Source organism: Microcaecilia unicolor, chromosome 3 (genome assembly GCF_901765095.1).
Source record: "Microcaecilia unicolor chromosome 3, aMicUni1.1, whole genome shotgun sequence".
Lineage (NCBI taxonomy): Eukaryota > Metazoa > Chordata > Amphibia > Gymnophiona > Siphonopidae > Microcaecilia > Microcaecilia unicolor.
In genome coordinates, this window is record NC_044033.1 from 36,086,281 (window position 1) to 36,109,631 (window position 23,351).

At 44.3% G+C, this 23,351-nt stretch overlaps 1 protein-coding gene across 1 annotated transcript in view; it reads right to left on the minus strand.

The window, feature by feature from the left end:
* The window catches only part of LHCGR (luteinizing hormone/choriogonadotropin receptor), a 218,132-nt gene that overhangs the window by 98,126 nt on the left and 96,655 nt on the right, over window positions 1–23,351 (minus strand). The window contains exons 5-7 of the mRNA XM_030195838.1: window positions 20,421–20,495; window positions 236–310; window positions 68–145 (exon numbers count right to left, since the gene is read on the minus strand). Coding sequence (XP_030051698.1) covers window positions 68–145; window positions 236–310; window positions 20,421–20,495 — 228 coding nt within the window. The remainder of the gene's footprint in view (window positions 1–67; window positions 146–235; window positions 311–20,420; window positions 20,496–23,351) is intronic.

Consider the following 23,351-nt stretch of genomic DNA (forward strand, 5'->3'; position numbering starts at 1 on the left):
GATACAGTGAACAAAAGTTCAGTTTGGTAAGGTACTGGTTCTTGTTTGCTTGAGTGAGTCTACTTACAGCGTCAAAGTTTCATTGTTCATTCCTTGGAAAGCATTTGCTGGTAAAGTAGTTATATGTAAATTATCACAGATTTCCCTAAGGGAAGAAAGAAGTAAAGCAACATTAAGGACTGTGCTTGCCCCAGGAAAATGTCATGGACCAGGAGGAGATTAATCTGCTACTTACAGAATGAATTCCGGTTCAAATGAGAAGATTGTTGTTATAGCTGTAATGTCTCTTATCCCAGTGTTGCATATGCTCCTGCATCAGATGAAAGAAAAATATATTCTATGTTACATAATGAATGCTATAAAAATTGAAGCTACATAAGATTAAATATCTAGCTGACAGCATTTGAAATAGAGAATGTATACATTTTAAAAAGGCAAAGGCATTCCTATCCTTTTTTTTTTTTTTACCTCTCTTCTAATATTTCCCTAGGACCTAGTGTGATACATTTTGAAGAAACCTATGGAAGGTTCCAGTTGTCAGTGGCAAATGTTTGTAGTACTTGGCAGTGGTAGACGCATCAAGTGATGATGTCACCAAAAAGTTGATTGGTACAGCTCATTTGTGCCGCAATCCATCGTAGTAAAAATTTATGTACCTAGAGGTATTCTAATACATTTCACTACTATAGCAACATAGTAAACAGTTGCAATAAAATTCATATGGGGAAAACAGTCAGCTATGGGAGGTAATTGCAGTTTATAGAAGAATAGATATGGAAGGTAAAAAATTAATTTTTCAGTGGGGTTTGATTTTTTCTTAGAAAGGACACATCAGAGAGGTAGTAGGGTGACCTTTAGAGATTGGAATGAATAAGAGAGAGATCCTGCCAATGGAACCATCATTAGCTGGAGGTACAGGGGCCTGTGCCCAGAATCTGCTGCCCAATGTCCTGAGTGTCAGCTCTTTTTTTCTGGAGTTTTGTGTGGTCATGCACCTTCAGTTCCTATCTCTCCCACAGCCTCACTCCAATTTTAGGCTTGTCTTCCCCCTCAGCTCTCCATCTTTGTGTCCAAGGCAGCATCTATAAAGTCAGCCCTCTCCAGTAGCACCGACTAGCCAAGATATTTATACAGTACCTTTCTGAATCATGGAGCTCATCAGTGAGTGGCATGCAGTTCGGAAAGCTGGTGTATGAAGCATGTAGCCATAAGAGCAAGAAATGAAAAGAGCTGCCATACTGTGGGAAGAAGGCTTGATTTTACAAGTGCCAGCCTGCAGCAGGAAGAAGGGTTGATTTTACTATCTCCTACTAGACAGGGAAGTGTAGGTGGGAAGCTAAGGTGGGGGGGGGGGGGAATGATGGGCTTAACAAGGAGGGGATAAGGGAGATAGACTGGCCCAAACAGTTGGGGGGGGGGGGGGGGCAAAGGGATTGGTCCAGATAGGGAGATGAGGATGCTGAAAGGGAGGAAAGAAAAGCCTGAACAGGGAGGTGGGCTTAGGGGAGCATATTTAACACTCTGGATGAGGAAGACTAGGTCTGTATTTGAAAGAACACTAAATTAGGCACAATATGTGGGTAAAGAGTGAGGTCTCCAAGATTTGGAAGAGGAATGGATATGGGTTGATATGACTGCTAGATTGTTAGGCAAGGAAAAAAAGAGTGGGCATCCCCAGATTGGGTGAGACTACCAGATTGAGTGGGAAGAGTAGGCACTCATAAGTATTGCCATACTGGGACAGACCAAAGGTCCATCAAGCCCAGCATCCTGTTTCCAACAGTGGCCAATCCAGGTCACAAATACCTGGCAAGATCCCAAAAAGTACAAAAACATTTTATGCTGCTTATCCCAGAAATAAGCAGTGGAGTGTCACCAAGTCCATTTTAATAATTGTATATGGACTTTTCCTTTAGGAAGCTGGCCAAACCTTTTTTTAAACCCCATTAAGCTAACTGCGTTACCACATTTACTACTTTGTAGCTTCATCGAATGCCTCCTAGTCCTAGTATTTTTGGAAAGTGTAAACAGACACTTCACGTCTACCCTTTCCACCCCACTCATTATTTTATAGACCTCTATCATTTCTCCTCTCAGCCATCTTTTCTCCAAGCTGAAGAGCCCTAGCCACTTTAGCCATTCCTCATAGGGAAGTTGTCTCATCCCCTTTATCATTTTTGTCGCCCTTCTCTGCACCTTTTCTAATTCCACTATATCTTTTTTGAGATGCGGTGACCAGAATTGAACACAACATTCGAGGTGCAGTCGCACCATAGAGCGATACAAAGGCATTATAACGTCCTCATTTTTGTTTTCCATTCCTTTCCCTATAATACCTAACATTCTATTTGCTTTCTTAGCCGCCGCAGCACACTGAGCAGAAGGTTTCAACGTATCATCAACGACACCTAGATCCCTTTCTTGGTCAGTGACTCCTAACTTGGAACCTTGCAATACATAGCTATAATTCAGGTTCCTCTTTCCCACATGCATCACATTGCACTTGCTCATTTTATGTGCATCATACAGGATAGTAGAAAACCAGCTGAAAGAAGAGATCAATACCTCAGACTGGATGGGGGAGAGTAGAGACTCAGGGATGGGTAGGGAGAATGGGGAATTGAACATGGATTGGTGAACAACAAGGACTCATCAGCGGAGTGTAAGCATGACCAGACCTGGATTAAGGCATAGGTAAACCAGGCATGTGCCTATGTCCCAAACATTTAGGGGGGGGGGGCCCGTCAGATATGCTGAAGACTCAGGATGCTAGGATTGCCAACTGTCTGGATTTTTTCAGGATTCTACATATTTCTAAATTAACTGCGTCAAAGCCAGAATGATGACTCAGTTGTCTGGATATTTTTCTGAATTTAGTCTCCTAAAGATCTCCATTCCTCTCCCCTTCCAGTGCACTGGAATAGAATCCAGACAATGGGAAGGCTGCTCTAGTCACAGGGAGAGGGGGTGCTGAGCTTCAAGTGCTGAAGAGGAGACCTTAAAGAGAGCCTGTGAAGTCATGGGATAGGAGGTAGTGTCCTATTGTGGATTAAGAACTGGCTAGAAAATAGAAGCCAGAGAATAGGGTTAAATGTTCCGTACTCTCAATACAGAAGGGTAGATATTTATAAATGATCTAGAGATGAGATGGGGTAATTAAATTTGCTGATGACACAAAGTTATTCAAGGTTGATAAATTGCAATAGGATTGTGAAAAATAGCAACAGGATCTTATGAGACTGGGAGAAGGGCATCCAAATGGCAGATGACATTTAATGTGAGCAAGTGCAAAGTGATGCATGTAAGAAAGAGGAACCCAAACTGTAGCTACATGATGTAAGGTTCCACATTAGGAGTCAACACCCAAGAAAAGGATCTAGTTGTCATCGTTGATGATACGTTGAAACTCTGCTTAGGCCATGTTTTTAAGGTGCGATAGCATTTTTAGCATGCGCTAATGCTAGAGACACCCAATATGGGTATCTCTAGCGTTAGCTTGTGCTAAAAATGCTAGTGCACCTACAGTGCAGCTTAGTAAACAGGGCTCTAAGTGTGCAGTGGCAGCTAAGAAAGCAAATAGATTGGTAGGAATTAGTAGGAAAAGTATGTAAAACATAACTGAGAATATTATAACGCCTTTGCATCGCTCCATGGTGCAACCGCATCTCAAATACTATGTGCAGTTCTGGTCACCGCATCTCAAAGATATAGCAGAATTAGAAAAAGTATAGAGAAGAGTGTCGAAAATGATAAAGGGGATGGGCAAAAATTGGGACATCTTTATCTGGCCTGGTTTCAGTCATGACTAAATCACAAAAAGACCCTAACTGACCAGCTGATCACTGGAAGGATTAAGGCATAAACCCTCTTAATCCACCAATCGTCACTGACCCCATCTCATCCCCCCCAAAGATGTGACAGTGACAGTACATACCAGGCTCTGGGACAGCTTCTGATATTGCCCATTCCTATTTCAGCAGCAGGCTGGTTCCTCGAGTAGGCTAGTGGTCAGTGCTGTGGACTGTAGAGAAAAGGACCAAAGTCCATATCCCACTGTAATCACTACACTGGTGGTGGAAACTGTGAGCCTTCCAAAACCCACAAAATACCAACTGTACCTATAGATAGGAAACACCTGCAGCCTGGAGGACTTTTATAAGTACATAAGTAATGCCATACTGGGAAAAGACCAAAGATCCATGGAGCCCAGCATCCTGTCCCCGACAGCGGCCAATCCAGGTCAAGGGCACCTGGCAAGCTACCCAAGCGTACAAACATTTTATACAAGTTATTCCTGAAATTGTGGATTTTTCCAAGTCCATTTAGTAGCGGTCTATGGACTTGTCCTTTAGGAATCCGTCCAACCCCTAGTCCTAGTATTTGTGGAAAGCGTGAACAGACACTTCACATCCACCTGTTCCACTCCACTCATTATTTTATATACCTCTATCATGTCTCCCCTCAGCCGTCTCTTCTCCAAGCTGAAAAGCCCTAGCCTCCTTAGTCTTTCTTCAAAGGGAAGAAGTAGTGTACAGGTAGGTACAGTAGGTTTTTAGGTGATTCTGGAAGGCTTACAGTCAAACATTTCTACCTGGGTCATCTTTATTTTAAATCCACTCTACCTCCTACTATGTTCTTTTAATGGATGCAACTTACTCATAGTGTGAAGGCATCTGTTGAGCTGGCATCATTGTCATCTCGGCTGCCTTCTTTATTTGCCAACGCCCAGACACTAGTATTAGCTGGGCACACAGCTTCATCTATTTATAAAATTTTTATTAACGCAGCACACAACTTCAATACTGCCCTTCAACATAATTGACAGCTTGATACAGAGTCTGTGGTAGATGAAAATATGTGGTTCTGTTTCTGGTCTAAAGTTATGAAACCTCTTTCCTCTGCAGCGGTTTTACAGTCTATGTTTTTTTTATATCATAAAACCAATTGGACTTCTCGAAAACTTGCTACTGCTGGCCTGAGCTCATCAGACAAATGTTGGCACTGTTCGCTGCAAGTGGGTACTTTCTCTCATATGTTATATGAGTGTCCTCCGATCTTTCAATTCTGGAAGGCTGTTTGGAATATTATACAAAACATTTTGCCCATAACTGATGACCTGACTTATTCAGTTGTAATTTTTAAGTCCGTTCATGCAACTTTTGATTTGACCTCCCCGCAATCAAAACTATTGGACATTCTCCTCACTATTGCTCAACGGCATATTTTGCAAAACTGGAAAAACGCACAGTTGCTGAATATTCATTTCTGGTGGAATACAGTCCTGCAACATCAGAAGTTTGAGCTTGCCATGGCTGCAAAAAGTCAGATGATAGTATCTAAGAAAACAATTTGGTCTATTTTGGACAACTACCTCCAAACTATTCAGGCCACACCTTAAACCAGTACAAAGGACTTATTTGTTAAACACCTGGATGCTTTCCCCTCCTTTTTTCTCTTCTTTCCTTTCCCACCTGTTGTGTTTCTTGCTTCCTATGTTTTTCCATCATTGTTTTCCTGTTATTTGTATTCTTGGAAATTAATAAAATATTTGGAAATAATCCACTGCACTGACCAATAGGCTTCCCCTCTGCTCTGCTGGGATGTCTGTGTGTCCAGTTTGCTAGGAATGGTGCCACACCGCCACCCTGTGGCTTCTTTTTGTGTGTTTTTCTCTAGGGTTTTTTTTTTTTTTTTTTAAAATGGTACCTAAAGAAATGCATACCAATCATAAAAATGTTCAAAATTTGCTATGTTCAGGATGTGAATTATAGGCACTTTACCAACACATCTACAATTGGACTTGGACTTCATATTGAAAATGCCCCTCCATGGTTCTGAGTGAGCTTTGGAAGATTTTTTTTTTTTATTGCTTCACAATGTACTTGATACAAGTGGAAGCTTGTGTTGCTGTTGCTGAGGTGATACTGTAATTTAAATAGTTTCAAAAATTAGGGCCCTGTTTACTAAGGGGCACTAGCATTTTTAGCGTGTGCTAATGATAGAGACACCCATTATATGTGTCTAATGTTAAGAGTGCGGTCTAATTTTTAGCACACGCTAAAAATGTTATCCAGTTAAGTGTTTTACAGGGTTTTTTTTCTAAATGTTATGATAAATTTATTTAATTATCAAAATCTTTGAGGTAGAAGGGAAGTAGAGAGCTTATGGGCCCAAGCTCTGGATCTTTTAAATACCTTTTGCAGCACCATTCCCTGTCACCAATAGTGAGAGGGTTCAGGAATAAGATAGCAAGAAATCTGAGTTTAAGAATGTGAGAGAACAAGCAGTTCAGTTGTCAGTGGCATGAAAAGTTTTGCAGCAGATCTTGAAAGGCATAGATAACCAGTAGGGAGCAGCAACTTTGTCTTCAAAAATTATTCATTAAAGTTTTGGAAGTAGAGTCAGTAAATGGCACCCAAGTTGGGCGCCATTTATAGAACGGTGCTTAGAGATGATTTCTGTGCGAAACTTTGGATGCAAGGATTTACACCAACTGAAACCTGGTGCATAATTTAGACATGGATCCCCGGTATACAGTAATATTGTACACATTACTACTACTACTACTGTTTAACATTTCTAAAGTGCTACCAGGGTTACGCAGCGCTGTACAATCTAACAAAGAAGGACAGTCCCTGCTCAAAGGAGCTTACAATCTAAAGGACAAAAAAGTGCAGTCAATCAAATTGGGGGCAGTCTAGATTTCCTGGATAGAGGTGCAATGGTTAGGTGCCGAAAGCGACATTGAAGAGGTGGGCAGGGAGGGGCCTTGGCGTATGGGCTCAGGGAGTTTATTCCAAGCATAGGGTGAGGCGAGGCAGAAAGGGTGGAGCCTGGAGTTGGCGGTGGTGGAGAAGGGTACATCTTTAGTGAACACCCCTGACCCGCCCATGTTCTCCCATAGCCACATCCCCTTTTGAATTGCACTGCATAAGATTTGTGCTCAGATCTTTGTATAATAGTGCCTAGCAAGATGTGCACGCAAAACCAATTTGTTGCCAATTAGCACCAATAATTGTTAGCACTCAATTAATGGCACTAAATGGCTCATTAGCCAATTTAGTTGCACATGCATCTCAGATTAGTGTGCAATTTTGTGCACATAAATTTGTACACTGTTTATAGAATCTGAGGGTAGATGCTACTAGAAGAGTAAGGGGAAGCCTTAGAAGAGACACCTCCATTTCATATTCACTAAAGGGGGCTTTTTCAAATGTGCGCTAACGTTTTTAGTGTGCGCTAATGAATAGCGCGCACTAAACGCGAGAGACGCCCATATGAATATATGGGCGTCTCTAACATTTAGCACATGCTTATTTTTAGAGTACGCTAAAAACACTAGCACACCTTTATAAACATGGCCCTTAGTGGCCTGAATTGAATCTGAGTATTCTCTCTAGACAAATTGTGAGGTAACAAGCTGCTCAAAAGAGGATTTCAAATATAAGGGACATAGCCATAATTTTGTTAATCAGGGAATCTTGTAAGCATTGCTGTCATATCTCCTAAACCTTTCTTTTAAATTGTAATCTGCCTTGATGGGCTTTTAATCCAAATGGCAATCAAGCAAATTTATGAGAAATAAATAAATATATATATAACGTGAATATATTTTGACCCTGAGAAGTATGATCTTAATTCTCTGTTCTATATGCATTATCAGTAATGTGAAAATCCCCCCCCCCCACACACACACAATTCCCCCTGTTATTGCATATATGTCACCCCGCATGGTTTCTGATATTTAAACCAACTAAGGGGAAACAAATAGCAAAGTAGAGAGAACCTAGAATCTAATAATAAACAAAGGGAACCTGAGTAAATACATTACACAGTTTTTAAATTATAACTTCATTTATTTAAAGAACAAAGTTGTCCAACACCCATGTGAAAAAAGTTACTGCCTCCTGAGTTACTCAATCAACCAATTGACCAAATGTATTTAATAATTAGATTCATCTGATTGAACACAGCCAGTCTTGACTGCAGCCAGCCCTGTTGAATCTAAACTTCCCTACATATTGAGCATTGCCATAAGCATGAAGTATTCACCTCAAAGTTTCTAAAAGAACACTATACCTTGATCAAAGGAAATTTCAGAAGAATAGTCATACCCCCTCTCAAGAGCAAGATTAGATTCTGCTAGAGAAGCTGCTTTTTTCTATCTGGCTCCAGCATTATGGAATTCCTTACCATCTCATCCTCACAATCAGAGCAGTTTAAGAAAGGCTTGAAGACTTTTTTTTCACTCTTGCATTTCCAGGGCCTTAACATCTGGGAGTTAAGAGCAGTCAGTATTATTGTTGTCCTAATGTATGTGGTTCTCCTTAGTTGGTTATTGTTGTGATTTTAGAAGCTCTATTCTTGTTTTGATATTTGAAAACTAGCACTTAGATGTCCATTATTGCATGGACATCCAAGTCCCAATTATACAAAGGTAGGATATGTACATAAGTATTACCATACTGGGAAAGACCAAAGGTCCATCAAGCCCAGCATCCTGTTTCCAACAGTGGCCAATCCAGGTCATAAATATCTGGCAAGATCCCAAAAAAGTACAAAACATTTTATACTGCTTTTTCCAGAAATAGTGGATTTTCTCCAAGTCCATTTAATAATGGTCTATGGACTTTTCCTTTAGGAAGCCGTCCAAACCTTTTTTAAACTCCGCTAAGCTAACTGCCTTTACCACATTCTTTGGCAATGAATTCCAGAGTTTAATTACACGTAGAGTGAAGAAATTTCTCCGATTCATTTTAAATTTACTACATTGTAGCTTCATTGCATGCCCCCTAGTCCTAGTATTTTTGGAAAGCGTAAACAGACGCTTCACATCTACCCGTTCAACTCCACTCATTATTTTATAGACCTCTATCATATCTCCCCTCAGCCATCTTTTCTCCAAGCTGAAGAGCCCTAGCCGCTTTACAGTTCCTCACAGGGAAGTCGTCCCATCCCCTTTATCATTTTCGTTGCCTTTCTCTGCACCTTTTCTAATTCCACTATATCTTTTTTGAGATGCGGCGACCAGAACTGAACACAATATTTGAGGTGCGGTCGCACCATGGAGCAATACAAAGGCATTATAACATCATTATATTTGTTTTCCATTCCTTTCCTAATAATACCTAACATTCTATTTGCTTTCTTAGCCGCAGCAGCACACTGAGCAGAAGGTTTCAACGTATCATCAACGACGACACCTAGATCCCTTTCTTGGTCCGTGACTCCTAACGTGGAGCCTTGCATGACGTAGCTATAATTCGGGTTCCTCTTTCCCATATGCATCACTTTACACTTGCTCACATTAAATGTCATCTGCCATTTAGACGCCCAGTCTCGTAAGGTCCTCTTGTAATTTTTCACAATCCTCCCATGATTTAACAACTTTGAATAACTTTGTGTCATCAGCAAATTTAATCACCTCACTAGTTACTCCCATCTGTAGGTCATTTATAAATATGTTAAAAAGCAGTGGTCCCAGCACAGACCCCTGGGGAACCCCACTAACTACCCTTCTCCATTGAGAATACTGACCATTTAACTCTACTCTCTGTTTTCTATCTTTAACCAGTTTTTAATCCACAATAAAACACTACCTCCTATCCCATGACTCTCCAATTTCCTCTGGAATCTTTCATGAGGTATTTTGTCAAACGCCTTCTGAAAATCCAGATACACAATATCAACTGGCTCACCTTTATCCACATGTTTGTTCACCCCTTCAAAGAAATGTAGTAGATTGGTGAGGCAAGATTTCCCTTCACTAAATCCATGTTGACTTTGTCTCATTAATCCATGCTTTTGAATATGCTCTGTAATTTTGTTCTTAATAATAGTCTCTAGCATTTTGCCCGGCACTAACGTCAGACTCACCGGTCTATAATTTCCCGGATCTCCTCTGGAACCTTTTTAAAAAATCGGCATTACATTGGCCACCCTCCAATGTTCCGGTACCACGCTCGATTTTAAGGATAAATTACATATTACTAACAATAGCTCCGCAAACTCATTTTTTCAGTTCTATCAATACTCTGGGATGAATACCATCCGGTCCAGGAGATTTGCTACTCTTCAGTTTGTAGAACTTCCCCATTACATCCTCCAGGTTTACAGAGAATTCATTAAGTTTCTCCGACTCGTCAGCTTCGAATACCATTTCTGGCACTGGTATCCCACCCAAATTTTCCTCGGTGAAGACCGAAGCAAAGAATTCATTTAATCTCTCCGCTACAGCTTTGTCTTCCCTGATTGCCCCTTTTACTCCTCGGTCATCTAGCGGTCCAACCGATTCTTTTGCCGGCTTCCTGCTTTTAATATACCTTTAAAAAATTTTACTATGTGGTTTTGCCTCCAACGCAATCTTTTTTTCGAAGTCTCTCTTAGCCTTCCTTATCAGTGCTTTGCATTTGACTTCACATTCCTTATGCAGTTTCTTATTATTTTCAGTCGGTTCCTTTTTCCATTTTCTGAAGGATTTTCTTTTAGCTCTAATAGCTTCCTTCACCTCACTTTTAAATCACGCCGGCTGTCGTTTGGTCTTCTGGTCTTCTGTCCTCCTTTTTTAATACGCGGAATATATTTGGCCTGGGCTTCCAGGATGGTGTTTTTGCACAGCATCCACGCCTGATGTAAATTTTTGACCCTCGCAGTCACTCCTCTAAGTTTGTTTTTCACCGTTCTTCTCATTTTATCATAGTCTCCTTTTTTAAAGTTAAACGCTAACGTATTTGATTTCCTATGTATACTTACTTCAAAGCTAATATCAAATCCGATCATATTATGATCACTGTTATCAAGCGGCCCCAGCACCATTACCTCCCGCACCAGATCATGCGCTCCACTAAGGACTAGGTCTAGAATTTTTCCTTCTCTCGTCGTCTCCTGTACCAGCTGCTCCATAAAGCTGTCCTTGATTTCATCAAGGAATTTTCCCTCCCTAGCGTGCCCCAATGTTACATTGTTCAATGGTTTTCTGGCTTCTAGAACTTACCAAGTCAAAGCTAACTCAACCATTTCCGCACCTTGGGAGACCCATTGTGGTGTACCCCAAGGTTCGCCTCTCTCTCCAACCCTATTCAATCTAATGTTGACCCCTTTGGCGAAAGCGCTTGCCAATCAAGATCTCAATCCATTTATTTATTTAGATGATGTAACCATTTACATCCCTTTCATAACTACGCTGACAGAGATCTATGAGAAGATCAAAGCTGGATTTTCCATCCTAACCTCTTGGGCAAAAGTATTTCAGTTTAAGATAAATAAAGACAAAACACATTGTCTTGTGCTTTCATCTCAGCACAATAAAGTAATCCCAACTTCAACTGATGTCAATGACTTTAAGTTACCTATCTTAAATAGCCTGAAAATCCTTGGGGTCAAGCTAGACAACCACCTGCTTATGGGCAATCAAGTGAAGGTTGTTGTGAAGAGAATGTTTTTTGCAATGTGGCGGCTGAAGCGTATCAGAAATTGCCTACCTAGAGATCTCTTACGCACTCTCGTCCACTGGTTGGTCCTTTCACACCTGGACTACTGTAGCGGGATATATGCTGGTTGTCATGACTATTTACTAAAAAAAACTCCAGAGAGCCCAGAACACAGCTGCTAGATTAATACTAGGCAAATCGCGCTTTGCTCATGCACAACCATTGCGTTCTGACCTGCACTGGCTCCCAGTCAAAGATCACATTATCTTCAAAGTCTGCTCTTTAAGGCACAAGATCGTATTTGGAGAGGCCCCTGAATATATGCTCGACTTAATTGATCTGCCCTCAAGAAATGCTTTGTCGTCATCGCGCAACTTTCTCTGTCTACACTTTCCCAGCAGTAGGAAAATCAGATGTAAACACATGTTTGCTTCGTCTTTCCCATATACCAGTGCTAAGACTTGGAATGCAATGCCGAAGCAATTAAAAGGGATATATATTTAAGAAGTTCTTAAAGACATTCCTATTTACGCAAGCCTACTCTATATCGAACTCCTCCTTATGACTCTCCCGTTGTAGTTTGAAGTGGGACTGTAACCCAATTGCACTTGTTGGACATTTTTTCCTTCCTATGTCTTTTCTGTAAATTCATCCCAACACTGTCATCCTATGTTTCTTCCTTTCTTTTATTGTAATATTTCTTGAACTACTGTACGCCACATTGTGCCTGTGCTTGTGGGAAAATGTGGGATAGAAATGCACTAAAATAAATAATTAAAAATGTACCCAGTCTATATCGGGGTAATTGAAATCACCCATTATTATCGTATCACCCAGTTTGTTTGCGTCCCTAATTTCCTTTAACATTTCTGCATCTGTCTGTTCATCATGGCCAGGCGAACGGTAGTACACTCCTATCACTATCCTTTTCCCCTTTACACATGGAATTTCAATCCACATGATTCCAAGAAGTGTTTTGTTTCCTGCAGAATGTTCAATCTAGTTGATTTAAGGCTCTCGTTAATATACAATGCTACCCCTCCACCAATTTGATCCACCCTATCACTACGATATAATTTGTACCCTGGTACGACAGTGTCCCACTGGTTATCCTCCTTCCACCAGGTCTCAGAGATGCCTATTATATCTAATTGTTCATTTAGTGCAATATATTCTAACTCTCCCATCTTATTTCTTAGGCTTCTGGCATTCACATATAGACATTTCAAAGTATGTTTGTTGTTCCTATTTACGTCATGCTTAGTACTTGACAGTATTAATTTGCAATCTTTTGTCTGATTTTTATTTTTATTTAAGGACATCTGATGTACTACGGTTTGCAACCTCACTATCAGAATACCCTATCTTCCCTGTTTTGGTGATATCTTTGAAAGATACCTTATCCCGAACCATGCGCTTTTGAGCGACTGTTGGCCTTCCCCCCCCCATTTCTATTTTAAAAGCTGCTCTATCTCCTTTTTAAATGCCAATGCCAGCAGCCTGGTCCCACCCTGGTTAAGGTGGAGTCTGTCCTTTCGGAATAGGCTCCCCCTTCCCCAGAATGTTGCCCAGTTCCTAACAAATCTAAAACCCTCCTCCCTGCACCATCGTCTCATCCACACATTGAGATTCCGGAGCTCTGCCTGTCTCTTGGGCCCTGCGCGTGGAACAGGTAGCATTTCAGAAAATGCTACCCTAGAGAATCTGGATTTGAGCTTTCTACCTAAGAGCCTAAATTTGGCTTCCAGAACCTCTCTCCCATGTTTTCCTATGTCATTGGTACCCACATGTACCAAGACAGCCAGCTCCTCCCCAGCACTATCTGAAATCCTATCTAGGTGGCGCGTGAGGTCCACCACCTTTGCACCAGGCAGGCAAGGTAAAATTATGTATCATACCTGATAATTTTCTTTCCATTAATCATAGCTGATCAATCCATAGACTGGTGGGTTGTGTCCATCTACCAGCAGGTGGAGATAGAGAGCAATCCTTTTGCCTCCCTATATGTGGTCATGTGCTGCCGGAAACTCCTCAGTATGTCGATATCAAAGCTCCATCCGCAGGACTCAGCACTTAGAGAATTACACCCACAAAGGGACACTCTGCCCAGCTCACCACCGCCGAAATGGGGGAGGGGAATTAACCCAGCTCATCCCCACACAAGTGGGGGAGGGGAATCCGTCCAGCTCATCCCCGAGGAGCGGGGGAGGGACACCACACCCGCCAATGCGGGGGGATCTGGCTTATCCTGCAACCGCAACCGCGGGAGGAGCTGACTGACCCTAACACCGCTGAAGCGGGAGGGGTACAAAGCTGCCCTACAGCCGCACGAAGCGGGAGGGAGTGCCAGCAGAATTTATGTCTCAATCCAGCCCGTAAAACGGAGGGGAGAGGAATGCAGCAGCTCACTGTTACACAAACTCGTCTCAACTCTTGTAGGATCCAAGTGAAAGAACTTGAACACGAAGTCCTCCTGAACAGGAACTAAAGACTAAACTTGAACCTGAAATGCAACCAGAATATAAACAATACAGATATCTGGGAGGGGCTATGGATTGATCAGCTATGATTAATGGAAAGAAAATTATCAGGTATGATACATAATTTTACCTTCCATATCATCAAGCTGATCAATCCATAGACTGGTGGGATGTACCGAAGCAGTACTCACCCAGGGCGGGACATTGAAATCCCTGACCGCAACACTGTGGCCCCAAACCGGGCCTCCGCCCGAGCAGCCACAGTCAAGCGGTAATGCTTGGAGAATGTATGGGCCGATGCCCAAGTTGCCGCCTTGCATATCTCTTCCAAGGAGACGGACCCGGCCTCTGCCATCGAGGCCGCCTGAGCTCTTGTGGAGTGAGCCTTCAGCTGGATAGGCGGCATCTTCCCCGCGGCCACATAAGCCGCTGCAATGGCTTCCTTGACCCAACTTGCCACTGTAGGCTTAGCAGCCTGCAGACCCTTACGAGGACCTGCAAACAGGACAAACAGATGATCCGATTTCCGGAAATCATTGGTCACTTCCAAGTATCCGATGATGACACGTCTCACATCCAGATATTTGAGAGCAGAGTACTCCTCTGGGTAGTCCTCCCTACGAAAGGAAGGGAGACAGAGCTGCTGATTCACATGGAAGCGAGAAACAATCTTGGGCAGGAAGGAAGGCACTGTGCGAATAGACACTCCTGCCTCAGTGAACTGCAGAAAAGGCTCTCGACATGAGAGTGCCTGGAGCTCGGAAACTCTTCTGGCTGAAGTGATAGCCACCAAAAAGACTGCTTTCAACGTCAGGTCTTTCAGAGATGCCCTCGACAAGGGTTCAAAAGGCGGCTTCTGCAATGCTCTTAGCACCAGGTTGAGATTCCACGCAGGCACCCCAGAGTGCAGAGGAGGGCGCAGGTGATTAACTCCTTTGAGAAAGCGCACCACATCTGGCTGAGAAGCCAGGGAAACACCCTTCAGGCGGCCCCTGAAGCAAGTCAGAGCCGCTACCTGGACTTTAAGGGAACTGAGCGACAGGCCTTTCTCCAGACCTTCTTGCAGGAACGCCAACACTGAAGAAATTGGAGCAGTGAAGGGAGAAAGTGAGCCTGCTTCACACCACGCTGCAAAGATACGCCAAACCCTGGCGTAAGCAGTAGAAGTAGAGCGCTTCCTCGCTCTCAGCATAGTGGCGATGACCTTGTCTGAGAAGCCCTTCTTTCTCAGACGCTGCCGCTCAATAGCCAGGCCGTAAGACCAAAGGGGGAGGGATCCTCCATCACCACGGGACCCTGATGTAACAGGCCCTGCTCCACTGGCAGTCGCAGAGGATCGTCGACTGAAAGCCTGATCAAGTCCGCATACCAGGGACGTCTGGGCCAATCCGGACCCACCAGGATTATCCGGCCCGGATGCTTTGCCACCCGGTCTAGCACCCTGCCCAGCATGGGCCAGGGCGGGAACACATAGAGAAGCTCTTGTGTCGGCCACTGTTGGAGAAGAGCATCTACTCCCAGGGATCGAGGGTCCCGTCCTCTGCTGAAAAAGCGCGGCACTTGGCAATTGGCCGATGACGCCATCAGATCTAGGCTCGGCTGGCCCCAGCGCTTCGTGATGTCCAAGAACGCCTGAGCCGATAGTTGCCACTCTCCGGGCTCCAAGGTATGGTGACTGAGAAAGTCCGCCTTGACATTCATGACTCCAGCAATGTGGGCCGCTGACAGCTGTTCCAGGTTCGCTTCCGCCCACTGGCATAGATTCATGGCCTTGGCTAGAGGGGCGCTCTTGGTACCTCCCTGGCGGTTGACATAGGCCACAGCCGTGGCATTGTCCGACAGGACCCGTACTGGCTTCAAGGCCAGTACCGGGATGAACTCCAAAAGCGCCAACCGAATGGCTCTGAGTTCCAGGAGGTTGATAGACCACTTTGCCTCTGCAAGAGACCAGAGCCCCTGCGCTGTCCTTCCCAAGCAGTGGGCTCCCCAGCCCGACAAAGAGGCGTCCGTCGTGACGACAATCCACTCTGGGGTCACCAGAGGCATTCCCGCAGACAACTTGTCTGTCTGCATCCACCAGCTCAGCGCCTTGCGCACTGCTGGGTCCAAGGGAAGGCGCACAGCATAATCCTCCGACATCGGAGTCCAGCGCTGCAGCAGAGAATGTTTTAGTGGTCTCATATGAGCCCTGGCCCAGGGCACTACTTCCATCGTGGCCGTCATAGAGCCCAACAGCTGCACATAGTCCCAAGCCCGAAGAGGAGAGGCTACTAGGAACTGGTCCACCTGAGCCTGAAGTTTGACAATCCGATTGTCTGGCAGGAACACTCTGCCCACTTGGGTGTCGAATCGAACTCCCAGATACTCCAGGGACTGTCGAGCGCAGCTGGCTCTTCTTCCAGTTGATGATCCATCCCAGGGAGCTCAAAAGAGCAACTACCCGGTCCACAGCTTTGCCGCACTCTGCATAAGAGGGGGCTCGGATCAACCAGTCGTCCAGATAAGGATGGACTTGTACTCCTTCCTTTCGCAGGAAGGCCGCTATGACCACCATTACTTTGGAAAAGGTCCGCGGAGCAGTAGCCAACCCGAAAGGGAGGGCTCTGAACTGGAAGTGTCGTCCCAGGACTGCAAAACGCAGAAAGCATTGGTGAGGAGGCCAGATGGGAATATGCAGGTATGCTTCCTTGATGTCCAAGGAAGCCAAGAACTCTCCTGCCTTCACTGCCGCTATAACAGAGCGGAGAGTCTCCATGCGAAAGTGCCGCACTTTCAAGGCCCGATTGACCCCTTTGAGGTCGAGGATAGGCCGGACAGAACCTCCTTTCTTTGGTACCACAAAGTAAATGGAGTAACGTCCCTTGCCAATCTGATTTTCTGGCACCGGAACGACCGCCCCCAGGCGGATCAGGTTGTCCAAGGTCTGCTGCACTGCCACAGCTTTGACCGGAGACTTGCAGGGAGAGAGTACAAACCCGTCTCTTAAGGGTCGGCAGAACTCTAGCTTGTAGCCGTCTCTGATGACTTCCAGCACCCAAGCGTCTGAAGTTATTGTGGTCCACTCGCCCAGAAACGAGGACAGCCGTCCTCCAATCTGCACTGGGGCGTGGACCAAGGCCCCGTCATTGGGTACGAGACCCTGGGGGAGGACCGGAGGGAGCACCTCCGGGACGGCGGTCTCTGCGAAAGGAATGCTGCTTGGGGGAGAAATTCCTCTTGAAGGAAGAGGGGGCAGAGGAGCCCGACCTGCCCGGGCGGGTACCGACGGGCTTCCTGAAACCGTCCTCTGGAGGTACCGGGGCGAGTACTAGCCCGAGCCCTGACCTCTGGTAACTTCTTGCCCTTAGACGTGCCGAGATCGGTCACGATTTTGTCCAGCTCGACCCCAAAGAGCAGCTTGCCTTTAAAAGGCAATCTAGCCAGGCGGGATTTAGAGGCGTGGTCAGCAGACCAATGCTTCAGCCAAAGCCACCGCCGCGCAGAGATGGTCTGAGCCATGCCTTTAGCTGAGGCTCTCAAGACATCATACAGCAAGTCTGCCAAATAGGCTAAGCCCGATTCCAGGGCCGGCCAATCAGTCCTCAAGGAATGATCCGAGGGGGAAGCCCGCTGCACCATAGTCAGGCATGCCCTGGCCACATAGGAACCGCAAACTGAGGCCTGCAAACTTAAAGCAGTCGCCTCAAAGGACGACCTTAAGGCCGCCTCCAATCTTCTGTCTTGGGCGTCCTTTAGGGCCGTGCCACCTTCCACCGGCAACGCCGTTTTCTTAGTCACCGCAGTGATTAAAGAATCCACGGTAGGCCACAGATAGGCCTCACGTTCACTTTCAGGTAAAGGATAGAGGCGGGACATAGCCCTAGCCACTTTGAGGCTCGCTTCCGGGACATCCCATTGAGCCGAAATTAAGGTGTGCATGGCATCATGCACGTGGAAGGTTCTAGGCGGGCGCTTCGTCCCCAGCATAATGGCAGAGCCAACAGGGGCTGAGGGAGAGACGTCCTCCGGAGAGGAAATCTTCAAAATGCCCAGAGCCTGCACTAACAGGTTGGGCAAATCCTCTGAGCTAAAAAGCCGCGCTGCAGAGGGGTCATCCGCTCCAACCGAGCGGGGATCCGTCTCCTCCAAGGAATCCGCAAAGGACCGTTGGGAGAACTCAGATACGCTGCCCTCATCTACATCGGAGGAGACAAGGTCCTCCAAGGCCTGGGAATCAACCCGAGGGCGTTTACCTCCGGGGACCTCAACCTCTTTACCAGACGAGGGAGCAGGGGCAGCATTTTGCATAAGGAAGGCCTGATGCAGCAGCAAAACAAACTCAGGGGAGAAACCCCCCAGACTGTGCACTTCCGCAGCCTGGGATACAGCCCTAGACGCACCCTCAACCAGCGCTCGCAAGAGCGGGGGAGAGACATGCTGCGCATCCAAGATGGCGTCCGGCGCGACACTCCGCGAAGGAGCCGCGCGGGAAGAACGGCGCTTAACTTTAGCCGTTTTGGTGCCGTCGCCCAAATTAAGGGCGTCCATGGCATTAATGTCTCCCTCAAGGGCGGCCCAAGAAGAAGCCGTCCGAGCTGCGTGGCCGGCCAAGATGGCGGAGGCGAGCAGCGGGGGATGGGCGTTTATGGCGGGAAAAACCGCCACGCCGGAGGAAGGACCGGGACACTCATCGGTCACGAAACTGTCACCCAACAAGGGTGAATCAGATTTTAAGACCCCCGCATCCCCTCTAGAAGCGCTGAAGCGATCCGGGGAGCGACCCTTTGTGCCCTCGCCCTCCGACGCCATATGCCACGTGGAGATCAATCGGGGAACCCCCTGTCCGCTATAAAAAGGTAAAAATTACCTGCTCTCCGCTCCGAGCTGTAACGACCTGGTGTCCCAGTGAGTAGCTGCAATAAACGTTTAAATAAACGTCGAAATAAACGCCTTTAAGGACGTTCAAAATTTATTTTATTTTTTTTTTTTAACGGAGCCAGCGGGAGGGGGGAGAAAAGGAGGGACCTGGCGCCACCAGGTTTGCACTTGCTCAAGAAGAGCCCTCAACCCCAGGCACTCAACAAAACCTAAAAATTAGGCTTGGAGGCCTAGCCAGAGCTGCTGCTGTGTGTGACCACCACCTGCTGAGATAGAGAACATACTGAGGAGTTCCGGCAGCACATGACCACATATAGGGAGGCAAAAGGATTGCTCTCTATCTCCACCTGCTGGTAGATGGACACAACCCACCAGTCTATGGATTGATCAGCTTGATGATATGGAAGTCACCAGGCGATCCTCACTTCCACCAGCCACCCAGCTATCTATATGCTTAATGATCGAATCACCAACTACAACAGCTGTCCTAACCTTCCCTCCCGGTCATATCCTCGGTGCGAGAGGATAATACATCCTCTGGTGGGCAGGTCCTGGCTACAGGAGTACATCCTACTTCACCAGGGTGATGCTTTACTTCTAGGAGACCTCCCTCCTCCAAGTTAGCACAGGGGCTACCAGACTGGAGGTGGGACTTCTCTACAACATCCCTGTAGGTCTCCTCTATGTATCTCTCTGTCTCCCTCAGCTCCACCAAGTCTGCTACTATAGCCTCAAGAGAACGGACACGTTCGCTGAGAGCTAGGAGCTCTTTGCATCGGGCACACACATATGACATCTCACTAACTGGGAGATAATCATACATGTGACACTCAATGCAAAAGACTGGATAGCACCCCTCTTGCTGCTGGACTGCTGACTCCATCTTAGTGTTTTTGAGTTTTTCAATAATTTAAAACTTGCTACAGTATTAAGGATATCAGTCTAATATAAAAGTGTCTTTTAGTTTATATAGTATATTGTATGATTTATTTAGTGTTTCCTTCTTAGATGGTAGTGAAATGTATTTAAAACTCTGTAAGAGCACTCCTTGCTTGTTACCCTAATTACAATAACTGACTATAAATGAAGAGTTGTCCTAGGGGTGGGCAGGTGTTGGGGAGGGTGGGTGGGAAGACTAAACTAGATCCTGCAGTGCCTGTTAATGCTGTGGTACAAAGTTTTTAAAACTAAGTGGAAAAGACTATGGAGATTAGTTGATAAAATTTGTTTTTTATATTTTATTTTGCCTAACCCTAACCAATAACTAGCTCATATACAAAGAAAAATGAATGGAATTTGTCACCAAATACAACCTGTCTAAATTTTAAGCAAGATTAACTCACATTAGAAGATGGAGAAACCAATATTGCATAGGAGGTTTCCTAAGAGTTGTAAAATGGCCTCTGAAATATCGACTTCATAACAGTAGATATTTGGGAAAACTAGCATTTTGGCTGCCATTTATCTTATGAAGGTCAAAACTGCTTTGTTGAATTGACCCTTTTGTCATAAACGTGCTTTATTATTGTATTTTGTGATGCTACCCTCACCCTCATTAGTGAGAGGATATCTGCACTGCGCTGTGTGAGCATGCTAAAACTCCTCCATGTTTTTATAGTATTTTGGCTGTAGGGAAAAAGAACAAGGTGCTTACAGGAACTTTAACTTTGGAAGATTTTCAAAAGCTCCCCGCTCTATATGCACCAGATTTTTTGAGTTCCGGATTGTTCTGTGAAGAGAAAAAAAATTTAAAGCTAATCACTAATAGTTAAATCAAGCTAAAGATCTCAATAGCAGAACATAGGAATGTAAGAATATTCTCTTTTGAAAGCTGTTAATGTATATAACATTTGCAGTGGAAAAGTATTCCCAGTCATCTTGAATCTCTTTGCCATCATTATATGTGGTGCTTCTTCCACTAAGGTTTGTATAGATTCTGGTAAGCAATGTCATACCTCATTTTAAACTATTTATCAACAGGCCTCCTTCCCTAATGTACACAGGAAAATGCTAGAAAAGAAAAACAAGACAACTACAGTTCTATGTGACAACTTTTCCCTCTGGCACAATATGAAATAGCTGTCTACTTATTTGCTGCTCAAAATTTTGTACTTTTCAGTCCCTTGAGAATTTAAACAATTACTTCCTGAAAAGAGATCATTTTCATTCCAATATGTAAATTTCTTCTTTTGAAAATGCCAGAAACAAGACACAACTAGAGAATGCTCAGCAAAATATCATTTATATTTAAGCAAATTTGAATAGTATTAGCTGAAACCCAGTGAAATTCACCAGAGGAGCCCATTGTCTCCCCTTGCCTTTGTTAAGTAATCTCTCCCCAGCCTGACCTCCTCACCTTTGTCCTGAACATTTGGTCTCCACCCCTTTCCACTCAACCCTAGCCACAACATAAACATAAACTCAGCCCATTCTCTTTCAGTCCCCCTGTGTCACCAATAACTCTTGTCTTTCTTGCTCACTTTCTCTCTTGATCAGTCTCTCCTCCTTGTTCCCACCACTCACTTCATCATTTTTGCCTGCTCTCTCAATTCCCTCTCTTTGTCCATACCAATGGCACTCTCTCAATTTTCCTTTCCTGTCTCTAACACACTCTCTCACTCCTCTCTCCCTGATCCCATCTAGAAAAAAAACATAGAAATATAGGGAAAAAGATGGCAACAGATAGCTGGCAGTTCTGTACTGCTAAAGCATACGGTCGTGTGCATTTAGGCACCCCTGGTCAAATTGTATGTTTCGATGAATTCCTGTATGAACAGAAGCTGAAACAACCTCTACATGGTACAAACCAGATAAAGTTAAGCACCCACACAAGTGCTGGAACATATTATATACAGATACCAAATAAAGTACTACTACTGCTACTACTACTTATCACTTCTATAGCGCTACAATGCATACGCAGCGCTGTACACTATACACAAAAAGACAGTCCCTGCTCAAAGAGCTCACAATCTAAATAAGACAGGTAAACAGACAGAACAACTAAGAGGTAAGGGAATTAAAGAGGTGGGAACAGGGCAAGTGAGTAGTGGTTAGAGGTCAAAAGCAGTGTCAAAGAGGTGGGCTTTTAGCCTGGACTAAGTACCTGTATATAATAGTGAACTGCTTTGATTGTCATCACAGTAAGGTGGTTTGTCAAGTCCCATCCCCTTTCCTTTCCTTTCACTTACTCTGTATGTTCAGTGGTCTATCTGTATAGATGGCAGTGTTGAATATACAGATTGACAGGTCATTATTTATTTGGACTTGCTGCTAAATAGATAGGAGCCAATATTCAGCTAGCAGCAAACAGCGCTATGACTGCCCGCCACCAACGTTAAACCCAGAAATTCAATGCCAGGTCATTTGCAGCATCCAGTACTGAATATCTGTTTTTGGGGGAGGGGGCGCTAAATACTTAACCAGTTAAGCTGACCAGTTTAAGTTATAGCACTTGAAGATAGGACTGCTATTTATGCAGTCCGATTTAACCGCTAATCTTATCCAGTCTGGCACTGAATAGCCTTATCTAACTGGATAAGTCATGTGATCTAGCCGGTTTAGCAGTAGGCGCTAACTACACATATTCAGCAGGAGATAACTGGTTATCTCCTGCTGAATATTCATGGTTAGCTGTAAAAACGCTATTTAACTGGTCAATGGCCATTTCTGACTGGTTAAATAACACTAAATATCGGGGAGATAATTATAGCTTGGGCTCCTCTCCTCCCCTAATCAGGCCACAATGATATAGACAATATCTGGCCGTTTAGTAATTTAAATGGCCTTTTATTATTTTTATAACTTTTTAACATTGAAGAACTAGCCCTGTTCAGGAGTAGTTGTCCATAGCATATCTTTGTTTATGTGATCCTCATAGAAAAGTTTTCCGAAAGGAACTTTTTCTTTGACCTCATCACAAAAGCCATCATCTGAAGTATTCAAAAGAAAACATTGATAAACCCCAAATTTTGTGGATCAAAGTGATTTAGACTGATGAAACAAAAATTGAACTGTATGGTTCCAACCACACAAGATACATTTGGAGAAAACAGTGACACATTTGAAGATAATTACACCTTACCGACTGTTAGGGAGGATTTATTATACATTGATGTAGGGATATGTATTTGTTAGTGTGCATTTGGTTTGTTAATATACCTTAAAGCAGTGGTTTTCAACCCAGTCCTGGTTAGTTGGGTTTTCAGGATACCCACAGTGAATATGCATGAGAGATGTTTGCATGCAGTGAAGGAAGTGCTTGCTAATAGATCTCGTGCATATTCGTTGTGGATATCCTGAAAACTCAACTGGCCAGGCGGTCCTTGATATCTGGGTTGAAAACCACTGCCTTAAAGAATTTGTTCACATTCACTTATGAATTAAATAAACGTTGAGTCAATGGTCGTTAAAAACTTCTAATGCATGTGAACAACTTTTAATAAAATGAGTATATGAGATGATCTAAAAATGTCTAAAATTTGGGAAAAAAAGTCTAAAAATGACCCAAAAATGAACCAAAGACTCTTTCTGTGCACATCCCTACTTTGGGTGGTGTGGCATCCAATGACACAGCAACTATCAT